This window comes from Balaenoptera musculus, chromosome 15, assembly GCF_009873245.2.
Source record: "Balaenoptera musculus isolate JJ_BM4_2016_0621 chromosome 15, mBalMus1.pri.v3, whole genome shotgun sequence".
Taxonomy (NCBI): Eukaryota; Metazoa; Chordata; class Mammalia; order Artiodactyla; family Balaenopteridae; genus Balaenoptera; species Balaenoptera musculus.
The window spans coordinates 16,164,886-16,177,392 of NC_045799.1; the positions used below are offsets into that span (position 1 = coordinate 16,164,886).

At 50.4% G+C, this 12,507-nt stretch overlaps 1 protein-coding gene across 4 annotated transcripts in view; it reads left to right on the top strand.

Annotated features, from left to right (window-relative positions):
- The window catches only part of FITM2 (fat storage inducing transmembrane protein 2), a 22,186-nt gene continuing 9,679 nt past the window's right edge, over positions 1–12,507 (top strand). The window contains exons 1-3 of one of the 4 annotated variants that reach the window (XM_036825457.1): positions 1–246; positions 2,252–2,603; positions 8,765–8,801. In XM_036825457.1, coding sequence (XP_036681352.1) covers positions 74–246; positions 2,252–2,603; positions 8,765–8,801 — 562 coding nt within the window. In that variant the 5' untranslated portion in view covers positions 1–73. Of the gene's footprint in view, positions 247–2,251; positions 5,571–8,764; positions 8,802–12,507 lie in introns of those variants that run through there. The other 3 variants (XM_036825458.1, XM_036825456.1, XM_036825455.1) reach the window with 3 other exon arrangements.

Here is a 12,507-nt window from a genome sequence, read left to right on the forward strand (position 1 = left end):
CGCCGGCCAAGACGAAAGGCAAGACGGTGGCCGAGAGGGCACGGGGAGGCTGACGGTGGCCGACAGGTCGGGCATGGAGCATCTGGAGCGCTGCGCGTGGGTCCTCAGGGGGACGCTGGTGCGGGCGGCCGTACGGCGCTACCTGCCCTGGGCCCTGGTGGCCTCCATGCTGGCGGGCTCCCTCCTCAAGGAGCTTTCCCCGCTGCCCGAGAGCTATCTCAGCAACAAGCGCAACGTCCTCAACGTGTGAGTGCGCCCCGGGTCCTCGCCTGTCCCCGCCGTAGCTGTCGCCTTGCCCAGAGAGCCGGGGGTTAGCTGCCCTGATGGACGAGTCATTGGAAGGGGAGATCCTTCTCCCCTTCGTGACAGCAGCGTCTGCACTCGTGTCGCGATGGAGGGACCCCGGAATAGCTAGTGTCACTAGCAAGTCGCGTTTGCACACCCAAACCAGACATTCTGAGCTTGACTGGGCAGGGGTGACGGGCAGGGTGGTGGGTGTGTCTGTGTGTGTGGAGGGGTGGAGGGTGGGAAGGGGGGGTGAACCGGCCTGTGTCGCTGCTCCGTCTGCCTCCCTTTGGGGTTAGGAGTTGGCCCCTGCCCTGGGCGAGATGCCACCTCCCTCCTGCCTGCCAGTCTCAGACCCTGCGCCTCCGCCCTAAATCTGATACCCCCCAGCTGGTGACAGAATCCCATCACACCTGGGTGGGGCAAGCAGACTTGCCTTCTTTCGCCAACACCCCACCTTTGAGAGCCTGTCCTAGCCCATGCCAACGCCCATTCCAAGATAGTCGCCCCGGAGTGGAACCCTCCAGTCCGTGACCTTTCCCCTAGATCTGCTTGGATTTTCTCAGCCCCTCAAAGTTCATGGCAGTGGCCTAGGAACGCCATCCCAGCCGGGCTCTTTGAGACTTCTCCTTAAGTCCACCCACCCCCTCCTTTTTTTTTTTTTTTTTTTAAACCTCTTGGATTTTAAGTTTATCGACACAAACACCGTTGCAATAGTAAAGGGAAACTCTGAAAGATAAAACTCCTCCCCTGACGTGAGCTTCGATTCTCCTTGGGAGGTACAAGTGTCTGCAGCATCTCCCAAAAGTCAGTCCAACTTTGGTTATCTACTTAAAACCCTGGTTTCTCTCTCCAGCAGTTTCATCAAATACCTGACAGGTCTTGGCTGTGGCCAGATCTTTGCATATCAGTCCCAGGGAAGATTTTAGCGACAGGCCCTGAAGAACCTTTGGAACCCAGGAAGAGTCCTTCTGTCCTTTGCGCACCTTCCTGCCTCACCCGCCCGTGGAGGCTGGGCTGAGAATAGATTATGAGAGTGGTCATGGCCCCAAGTCTCTTGCATATGTGTTTACCGCACCTGGTCCCCAGGTCAGCCACCTTTGATGAGGGCAGGGGAGGCAGACAAGACAGCTGCTGCTTGATCTAGCCTGGGTGAGCTGGGAGCCGAAGAGCCTGGCAGACAAGTCCCTGTCTTTCGCGAGTTGCCATGGATTCTGGTGTTTTGCTCCACACCTCTATGCTAGTTAATTATTGAAAGGAAACTAGTGAATCATTGGCTCTGGATTTAAAAATCGTTGGGTCCCCTCAGTTCTATTTAACAGTTGAGGAAACGGAGGCCTGGAGGTGTGGTAATAAGTCGGAGTCAGGATTTGAACCTGGGTCTTCTAGCGTGAAGTCAAGCTCTGTCTGATCATTTCTACCACGTAGGAAAAAGCCTTGGTGTAGAAAAAGCATGGGCTTTGGGGCTGGCCAAACCTTGGTTTAACCTGGGCTTGCTGGTCATGTGAGTGTGATCCTGGCAAGTTACTGAACTATTCTTTATCTATAATATGGGGCTAATGACACCTTCCCCCCGAGGTAACTGTGAGTATTCTGTGGGAAAGTGGATGTATGTGAAAGCTCTGTAATTACTTTCCCCAGCAAATAACATAGTGCTTAAGATCACAGAACCTGGGTTTAAATCCCGGCTCCACCACTGATGACCTCTACTTTGGGCATGATGCTTCTCTGTGCCTCTGTTTTCTTCTCTGTAAAATAGGGATGATAGCAGTACCTACCTCATAGAGTTGTGTTAGGATTCAGTAGTTAATACACTTAAAGTACTTAGTGAGTGAAGTTGTTGTCTGTAGCTTTTATCACCTATTTCTCCTTTTTCCCTCCCTCGAGAGTCCAGAGTCCTGAGTCATGACATTGTTCCCTCTCCACCATGTCCCCGCTCTTCACTTCCACTTTCTTCCTCTGCCAGGTATTTTGTCAAAGTGGCCTGGGCCTGGACCTTCTGTCTCCTCCTGCCTTTCATCACCCTCACCAACTACCACCTGACGGGCAAGGCCGGCCTGGTCCTGCGGCGGCTGACCACACTGCTTGTGGGCACGGCCATCTGGTACGTGGGCACAGCCGTCTTCGCCAACATCGAGCACTACACAGGCAGCTGCTACCAGTCGCCAGCCCTGGAGGGGGTGAGAAAGGAGCACCAGAGTAAGCGGCAGTGCCACGGGGAAGGAGGCTTCTGGCATGGCTTTGACATCTCAGGCCACTCCTTCCTGCTGACCTTCTGTGCCCTCATGATTGTGGAGGAGATGGCTGTGCTGCACGAGGTGAGGATGGACCGAAGCCACTGGCTTCACGCGGCCATCACCACCCTGGGGGTCACCCTGGGCTTCCTGACCTTCATCTGGGTGTGGATGTTTCTGTGCACGGCCGTTTACTTTCACAACTTGTCCCAGAAAATGTTTGGCACCCTGTTCGGTCTGCTGGGCTGGTATGGGACGTACGGGTGTTGGTATCTGAAATCCTTCTCTCCAGGACTTCCTCCCCAGAGCTCTAGTTTGAATCTGAAGCAAGACAGTTACAAGAAATAAAAGAGAAGCAAAAGGGATGGCAGCAGGACAGTGGCTAATAGATTTTCCACTTATTTTTCTTAATTATCGACCAAATTATTGATCCCGCTTCCGGGAGGAAGCTTACCGGGCAGTGTGTGGGGTGGGGGTGGGGTGGAGTCTGGGGGGCGAGCGAGGTCAGGCCCCAGACTGTCCCTGGTGGCATCGCCCTGTGTCACAAGCACCGCCACTCCCAGTCAGGCACTTTGCTGGCAAGACTTGACCTTAATCTGGAACATCCCTTTTGGCCCTAGAGGGCCAAGCTCAGGCTCAGTGAGAGGGCGGGATCGGGAAAGCCTCTGTTGTGTGGCTGAAGCGGGGCTGGGGCCTCAGGACTCTCCTCTGCTGCCCTCAGATGCTCCCTGATTCTTCCTTGTCTTCTGTGTTAATGGCTGTTAATGCTGTTATTTAACAGTAATTCCCTCTGGTCAGTTTTGCAGAAGCATTTATTTCCAGCAGGGTTCTTTATAAAACAACCAACTGCCTGAAGGACAGATTCTGGTTGTAGTATTTATTTCGTCCGCGGAACGTCAAATATTGCAAGTGGCTTATGATTAGCTACCAAAACAGTTAAACTGGAGTGCCTCTGCAACAGAGTATTGGATGATTTTTAGGTAACGAACATTGATAATTTTCTGTCCATGTTGTCTATTATATATCGGTTTTTGGAGCAGTAAGGTTACTTCCCCCCTCCCCCTTCTATTGTGAGTGAATGCTTTATAGTTTTTGATAACAATCATGGCATTTGTTCTTTGTTGACAGAACTCCCGAAAATAACTCACGACTCTGCACTTTGGCACATGTGTAGATTGCTTTGAGGGCTTTTTAGAACACTCTTGGCTTACGGTATTAAATTCAAGCTCACGGGACTCTTTTCTCTGTTAAGAATAAAACCGGAAAGCAGACGTTTTAATAACCTGTTGAATTTTAAGCTGAGTCAGGGTAATTTTGCAAAATGCATATTTGCACTGAACCTCCCCTGACCATACGTCAGTGGTGTAGACTGAATGGTGCTTCAGATTTGTGTGATAATAAGCCTTCGGCTCGTTGCTGTGGCCCAAGGCACTTTTACCCTTTTGGACAAGGTTATATGAAGTCAGAAGTGGACGAAAATATCTTCCCTTGCTTCTGATGGCAAGAAGCCAACCTGTTTGCAAAAATGTCCCTGGTAAATGGTGGCTTGACTTTGGCCCACCCTCCTCTTACTTGGACCACCACCAAAACCAGACCAAACGGGCCTGTTCATCTGCCCTTGAACTCAACCTTTTATTTCCCCTTGGCAGCACTTCTCAATTTCCAGCCTTGTCCTTGTGTGGCCCTCACCTTGGGAGTGCTGGGAATGGTGAGATGCCCTGTCCCCTCTGCCCCACAAAGGCACAGTTACCGCTCTGTGATAAGATACCCCTTCCCTCTCTCAGGGTGTCTCCTTAAGCCTTTCAAACCAAGGCCCTTGCATTTTGGATAATCATCCCGGAAGCTTCTTTGACGTCCCTCCCCCACCCAGTCAAGCCTGGTAATAGCATTAACTGATAAGCACTGCACTTGCCTGACTTAACGCAAGCTTAGGTTGGTAGGGGTTTGAGGTCTGGAAAATCTTCAGTGTAAAATGTATTGCGTATAAATATGTACTTAAAATATGTAGTTCGTATCTCATCTGGCCACAGGTTAACCTATATCGATCAAAATGTGGGGTGTGATACATTGTACCCAAAGGTGGCAGAAACACCTGACAGTGAGATTTCAAAGGTGTCACCATGGTGCTTTGGGAGCATTGGCAAGCTATGATGGGCCCCGGGAGAATTGTTTTGCCCTCTGGAGCTTACATCTGAAAATGGGGGTGGTGGAAGTGGGGCTGGGGTAGGTGGCAGGGGCTTGCTGAAGGGATTGACATCTCTCCTACGTTTCATGTTCAGCACCAAAAGGCAACAGGCACAAGGTGACGCCAGAAGTTCACTTGTCCCACTTAAATGTCCAGACATTTCTCTCCTGCAGGCCTGATTCAGGCTCAGCCTTACATTGACTCCGTGGAAAGCGTCCATTACCGAATCTTGTATATTGATGAGTCTTCTGCCACTTCCTGTTCAGTCTTAGCACCTTTGCCTGTCTCTAGGGAACGTGCTCTCAATCCCTGTGTGAGACAGCGTGGCAAGGCTGAAAGTTTAGGCAAACGTGAGATTTGGGTCCAAATCGTGTCTGACCCTGGTCAAGCCTCAATTTCCCCATCTGTAAAATGGAGGTGGTACTGTCAGGATGAAGGGAATATGTAGGTAAAATGCCCAGCACATGTGCATAACAGGTGATAATCCTCCTGCCTCCTTTTTCTTGATTAAGCCTTTAGAACTTTATGGCTCCTCTGGAGAAGGCAGGGAAACTAATATGTTCTTTGGAGTGCCATCTGGGGTCTGGGTGTCCTGTTGAAGTAGCCTTGTATTGTCTTTCGAAAAGTGTCTATTCCCCAGGTGCTGAACAAGAGGCTTTTGAGGGCATCTGTGATCACGGAATACCACCGTGCTTGGTTTGTCTCTCCGTGTTGAGGTTCATTCACTGGCGCCTCATTTTCCACATGCATCTGTCATAGTCTGAGTACCAGATTGTATTTAGAGAATGGCTGTTACCACTGTTATGTACACACACAGATCGTGTGTGTAAACAGGCAAATTAAAGTAGAGATAATGAAATCCCACATTCCTGTGTTTCGTGTGTTCTTTTCCAAAACCCTCAATTCCAGAACCAGGAGAGCTCGGCCCATTTTATGAAAGGAGGGTAATTCTTACTGGAGCTACTCGTTGTGTATAGGGGAATTTCAAGGCTGTAGTCACTCTTATTTTTTTTCTTCTCAATGCTGTAACCTAAGGATATGTTGTCATGTATTTCTCAGCTTGATTTACTCCTTCCCCCTGTGCCACATCTGTGTCTCAGAGTCCTGAGGTCTGTATCAGCCAGATTTGGGGGCAGTTTTCTCGGCAGTAGGAGGAAGGTTACACAAGAGCAGTTACAAAGTTCACTCAAATGAGGTCATCTGTGAAAATGCCCTGGAGGCCTATACGCGTGTGAGGACTTTTTGTACCTTTTAGCGCCCACTCCTCCGTCAGCCTGACCTGCTTGGCCCCTCCAGGTAGTATCTGTCAAAAGCCCAATGGCTCCAGGATTTGCAGCTCCTCGTTCGGCAGAACTTCCCTGTTCACATTCCGTCGGCGGCACCAAACCCTTCTTGAGTTTATCCTGTGAACCAGGAGCTGGGACAGGATAATGAACTCCCTCCCTCCTGGAGCTTGTGGTCCAAAATCCATCCCTTCAGAGCTTAAGGTGTGCGTGGGGTTGCAAAGTTTGATTTTGCTACCTCTGTGCGTTTGAGGAATTTTCACTCCTGGAGAAGATGCATAAGGAGTCAACAACCACCATAGAATGTTCCGAGTGCTGGCCAAGGTCAGGGCCTGGGAACACAGAGCAGGGGACAACCAGATGCCCTGGGGAATCACGGGATATTTTCACAGAACATAGTTCTCTTGGGTCTTGAAGGATGAGGAGGAGTTCAAGCAGTTAGGCAGAGACGGACTCCAAGGACGTGAGAACAGCACGCACAAAGGCACGGAGATGAGCTGCCATGATTTTCATCCAGAGATCCCTTCTCAAGAAACCTAACTTTCCCCTCATGTTCAAGAGCAACAGAGACTGAAGAAAGGCAGACTGAAAGGACTGTCAGAGGAGGTCCTGGAGGCGCCCTGCTGTATTATAAAGAGCACTCAGCTAGAAGTGCGAATGCCCGGCTTTGAGCTGGCTTCCACCACTGCTTTTTTCTGCTCTTCTGTGTGACCTTGACCGAGTCACTCAACATCTCTGGGTCTCAACTTCCTTATCTGATAAATGATGGGCACAGACTGGTTAACCTCAGCTCTTCTGCTCTATTCTATTTCTTTGCTCCGCTTGATGAAAAGTTCTTCCCAAGCTGGTTATGACTTTTATTTAAGGAAACAACGTGAAAAGAAACTCCCACTCAGCTGAGGTGGCAGCTGGCTTCCCGGTGAGTGATCGAGGAGCTGATCTCTGGGTGCAGTTTATCACACCCCTGCTTTTCTCTGCGTCAACAGCCTAATGCAGTTTAGACCTGATTGCTTGGCTTCATAGGGACTTCCTGGACATGGGGAGCTGGACCTAGCTCCCAGAGGGATGAACCGCAGAAGGCCTTTTAAAAAGGTCTCCAAAGTCAAACCAATTTCGATATCAAGGAGAAGGTAGATTCTGTTAAGGGAAACTCCGTGCATACAGTCACCTTCAGAAATTGTCCCAGAAACCCCTAATACAGTCTCTGGGGAGTTTTAAAGTTGAACACACATAGCGTAGAAAACAGCTCCTCCCATACCTTAGGGAGAGGGGAGATGGTAAATTGGGCCCACATGATTAGATGGTAACCTTGTCGTAACCAAACTTAAAATGTGCAGACCCGGGAGTTCCCTGGTGGCCTGTGGTTAGGATTACAGGCTTTCACTGCCGTGGCCCGGGTTCAATCCCTGGTCAGGGAACTGAGATCCCACAAGCCGTGTGGCACAGCCAAAAACAAAAACAAACCAAAAAAATGTGCAGACCTAACAATCTCAGTCTAGGGACTTAAGCTATGGGAATGCTCATAGAGGTGGGCAAAGATAAACACAAAGATTTTATTGCAGCTATTTGTGATAGTGCAAAGTTGTCAAGATTTAACTAACTGTTGCCAATTGGTTAAATAAATTATGGTAACCATATCAGGAATATAATGCAGTCACTACAAAGAATAAATGATGTTATATTTAGCACGGAATCTGGTGGCAGAAAGACTCTGCGTTCGTGCTGACTAGAACTTACAGCTGTGTGCCCTCGGTCAGGTCAGAATCTCTGAGCCTCTTTGTGAAGGGTAAGGTGGGGATAATGCCTCACCTCATTCAACATCCATTGCCCCGCTAGGTGAGGGGAACTAAGCTGGACACGGTGTTAATTCAGACACACGGTTCTGCCCTCAGTCTGGCCAGGCACAGGCAATGAAATGAGCACATCCAAACAGGGTGCTAAGCGTCAAAAGCAGAGTGTTCCCCTACCCTACCCCAACATTGTCCCAGCTCAGGCAGAGATGATTTACATAACACACTCAGAAAAGCAAAGGATGGAGGAGATTATTCTGCCTCTGCCATACACACTGGCTGTGTGACCGTGAACAAGTTCCTTAGTTTCCTCATCTGTAAAATGGGGTTAATAGAAGTACCTACCTTGTAGAGTTGTTGTGAGGATTAAATGAATTGATACTTGTGAAGGGCTTACTTAGGACAGGACCTAGTCTACGGGAGGCACTGTATAAAAGTCTGTCAAGTGCACAGTAAGTCCCTAATGTGCCATCAATACTATAACTACTTTAAAATCAGGAAAAAGAGGGACTTCCCTGGCGGTCCAGTGGTTAAGACTCTGCGCTTCCACTGCAGGGGGCACGGGTTCAATCCCTGGTTGGGGAACTAAGATCCTGCATGCCGCGTGGTGCGGCCAAAAAAAAAAAAAAATCAGGAAAAAGATACCTGTCAGTGTTTTAATTTTGACTGACTCAGAGATAGTTAAAACATACAGTCGAATGTGGAAGGCCATGTCCCAGGACCTCTAGAATGAATGGAGTCTCCGAGACTATAGTCCGGTTTCAGGGTTAACTAGGAGGTGGGGGAGAGTGAGAGAAGCGTTTTCCAGGAGAGCTGAGGGGAAGGGACATCCGTGTACCTGTGGGGTCCTTTGGGCCAAGGTAAAGTAGGTGTTTGAGGTGCTGTCCACTTACAGGTAAGCTAAGGGCTGCCTGACCCTGGTTTCCAGGCTGCGTATTTGAGGATCTGGGTTGGGAGACTTATCACTTCTCCTGTCTTCTCTGCCAGGACATGGCTCCCCGAAGTGTGTCTGAGTGCCTAGGAGGTGAGTAGGTGGGGGAGCCTGGGAGCCACCCCCGATTGACATCTCTTTTTTTAAATTTTATTTATTTATTTATTTATGGCTGTGTTGGGTCTTCGTTTCTGTGCGAGGGCTTTCTCTAGTTGTGGCAAGCGGGGGCCACTCTTCACACGGTGCGCGGGCCTCTCACTATCGCGGCCTCTCTTGTTGCGGGGCACAGGCTCCAGACGCGCAGGCTCTGGAGGCTCAGTTGCTGTGGCTCACGGGCTCAGTTGCTCCGCGGCATGTGGGATCTTCCCAGACCAGAGCTCAAACCCATGTCCCTTGCATTGGCAGACAGATTCTCAACCACTGCGCCACCAGGGAAGCCCCCCAATTGACATCTTAATTTCTGGAGCAAAGGTATTCAGGTCCTGCCTGAGCAAGCTGCTGTCACCCTTTCCCAGCTCCACTCCTTTCATGCCTTCTTGCCTTCCATTTGCATTTCCTGAGCATGTTTCATCTGCCATGGGCCCCCATGCTGCTGGGAAGTGATGCAGGGCTGAACAGGTGGGGGCGGAAGCTGACTTATCTGGAGTTATTAGAAGCCTCGGACTGGAGCAAGCAGACTGTATTCAAATCCTGCCTATCATTCCCTCAGCTGTGTGATCTTAGGCAAGTCACTTAACCTCTCTGGGCTTGTTACTCATCTGTGAAACGGGGATGATTCTTTCTATGTCATTGATCTTTGACTGGTTTAATGAAATGATGGGTAGGAAAATATGTTCTAAGCTTTAAAATGTTGGGTGCATATGAGGGCTGCTTTTTACTGAAGAGATTTACTTTGCCTCGTGAATGTCTCCCTCAGAAGCCTGGGCACTGTAACTTCTACATGTCCCCAATAACCCGAAATGGCTTGGTGTCTTTAATATAATTCTTTAAATGTAGCATTGACTAAAATCAATATCAACTAGCAGCATTTGTTCTGAATTTCTAAATCTGCTGCCTGACATTTTTACTGAATTATCTTAGCTGTAGTTCCCAACAGCCTAGGCCATAGAGAAAACACGAAGGGCTTTGGCTTCATCCCAGCTCTGCTACTGTATTAGTCAGCTATTGCAGTAATAACCCCCAAACCTGATGGTTTAGGACAGCAAATGCTCACAGGTAGCTGCAGCTCTGCAGATATGGGCTGGCCTCAGCTGGTGAGCTCTGCTCCAGGCAGTGGGCCAGCTGTCCTTGGTTCGAGGCCACAAGCTGGGCTCAAGTCTGTCCTGCTTTCATTCTAAGGTCCAGATGAAAAGGGCAGCAACTACCTGGGGCCTGCTTTTCTCGTGATGAACGCTGCGGCACCCACGTGGCACGTTTAAAGCCTCTACTCCCATCACATCCTTCCACTTAACAGTCCACTGGCCCAAGCTGGTCACATGGACAGTACCCTGATGGGGCAGGGAATAAACTCCACCCACAGTGGGAGGTGCTGCAAAGTCACATGGCAAGTGTTGTGGATGTATAACCCTATTAGGGAATCCAAAAATCCAATCTACCACTTGTACCTTGGGTGCTAACTCTCTGAGCCTCTGTTTCCTCATCAGTGAGACATAAAAAGCTATGCTTTGCAGACTTAGAAATAATTTATGTGAATTTCCTAGTACCTGGTTAGTACTCAAAGGATGGCAGCTATGATTACTATCAGCTCCATTTAGAGATGAGAAAACTAAGGGTTTTAGGCAATGTGGGCCCAGGTTGCTAGGGAAGGACCAAACAGGTCTTTGGAGATGACGTTGGAATGGCCCGGGCAGATGATTCTGTGACTTTGGCAGTGAGCAGCCAATGAGCTGAAGGAGATATGACCTTCTGCAGCCCTTACCGTCCTCCCCGACAGGCATCCTTCTGTGAATGTTGGAGAGACCTTCTTAGCAGTGTAAACATTGCGGGCGCCCATTACCGCAGTCCTGGCGGTGGTGGTGTCCGTCTTCCCAACTAGACTGAACTCAGCCCCACACCCTGTCCACCTCTGCAACCCTCCACGGCACCTGGTAGAAGGCTCAGCAGCTGACGGATTCTGAGTAAACGTACGCACGTTGACTCTTTTCCACACCCGAGCTGCTCTCCGTGACATTCCGAGACAGAAAGGGACCAGGGAAAGGACACTTAACTCTAGCTCACTTGTTGTGGGATCCTGACCAAACCAGACACATGCCCATCCCAGGCCTCAGTTTCTGCACATGTGGAACGGGCAGGTGGGGCCTGTGGAGTCTTTGAGTCTATGGTTCTCTCCAGCAGTCGGCCTGGGCCTCTTCCCATTCAGTGCTTCCTTATGTCAGAGGCTGCTGGCTGTCCACCAGGATCTGTTCTCTCCTTCCTTAGCAATAGGCTGCCCAATCACAGACTACATTTCCCAGCCTCCTTTGCAGCTGGGTGAAGCCTGGTAATTCTCACCCATGGACCAAGCGTGGAAGTCACATGACCCTCTTCAACAGCTGGGCCTTAAAGTACTGGACATGTGCTCTAACATCCTGTCTGTCCTTTCCTATCAGATAAAACCTGGCCGTGGGAATTCCCTGGCAGTCCAGTGGTTAGGACTCGGAGCTTCACTGCCCCGGGCCCGGGTTTGATCCCTGGTTGGGGAACTAAGATTCCTCAAGCCATGCGGTGCAGCCAAAAAACAAACAAAACACCTGGCCTCCCCAGATCCAGCCTTGGGCCCCCCAAGCAGCCATCAGTCATCTCTTGCTTCTCACCAGAAGTGAAATGGTCAAAACATTGGTGCGAGTCAGACTCACTGAGTCTCAACGTCGTACCTCCACCCCTCTGGCCCCAAACTCTGGAAACGAGAACTAGATGGACAACACAGGTTTAGAAATGAAAAGCAGCTGCTCCTCCTCGATGCTTTTTATTGGGGGCTTTCAGTGGTTTCTAAGCATGGGCGGCAGTGACACCCAGACCCTCTCCCAACATGCAAAAGGCACAGGGAAGTGAGACGCCACAAGGACCGGCAGCGTGGATGCAGAAACCCCCCTGCATGGCATGGTAGGGCGTGGGGGGAGCCCCGAGAGTGAAGGGGAAGGCAGACGTTAACAGAGATGGCTTTGGCAGAGGCTGGAGGAGGGACCTGAAGGCCATCCACCTCAAGACCCACCCCTGCACTCCGGCCAGGGCTGAACTTCCGAGAGAAGATCAATGTGGCTTTTACTGAAAGTCCACCTCACGTGGTGGGAAAACTCAACTCCTGGTGGGAAGAGGAGGATGGACACTGCCTTCAGGGACTTCCGGTAAAGCGCCAGACCAAGCACGCTGGCCAGATCAAGAGGGGAATGGGAGGGTGTGCTCATGGCCTGTGGCTGGAAGTCACTGCCTTGGCTCAGCCAGTGCTGTCTCAGTTCACTTCCAGGAGAAGAATGAAGCCCCTTCCAGTCTTCAGGGGCCTCCCGTGGGGTCTCCAGGTCTCCAGCCCCACCCGGAGGTAGCGCTTAGAAGAGTCAAGTCTTGATATTGGCTTTGTCCTGTGGAAGAGTTCCCTGGGCAAGAGGGAAGGGGAGGCGAGGGGTCAGGCCCTCCGAGCCCCCAGCACCTCCCAGGATCTGGGCCCTGGTGAATGAAATGGCCTGGGACTCACCTCAGATCCTAACCAGTCCCCACAGTTCCATCTTGAGACCTTGAATCAAAAAAAAAAGGTATTCGTGTTTTTGTTTCTCTCTCTCTCTCTCTCCCACTCACTCTTTCTCTCCTTTGGTAGAACCGTGGCCTC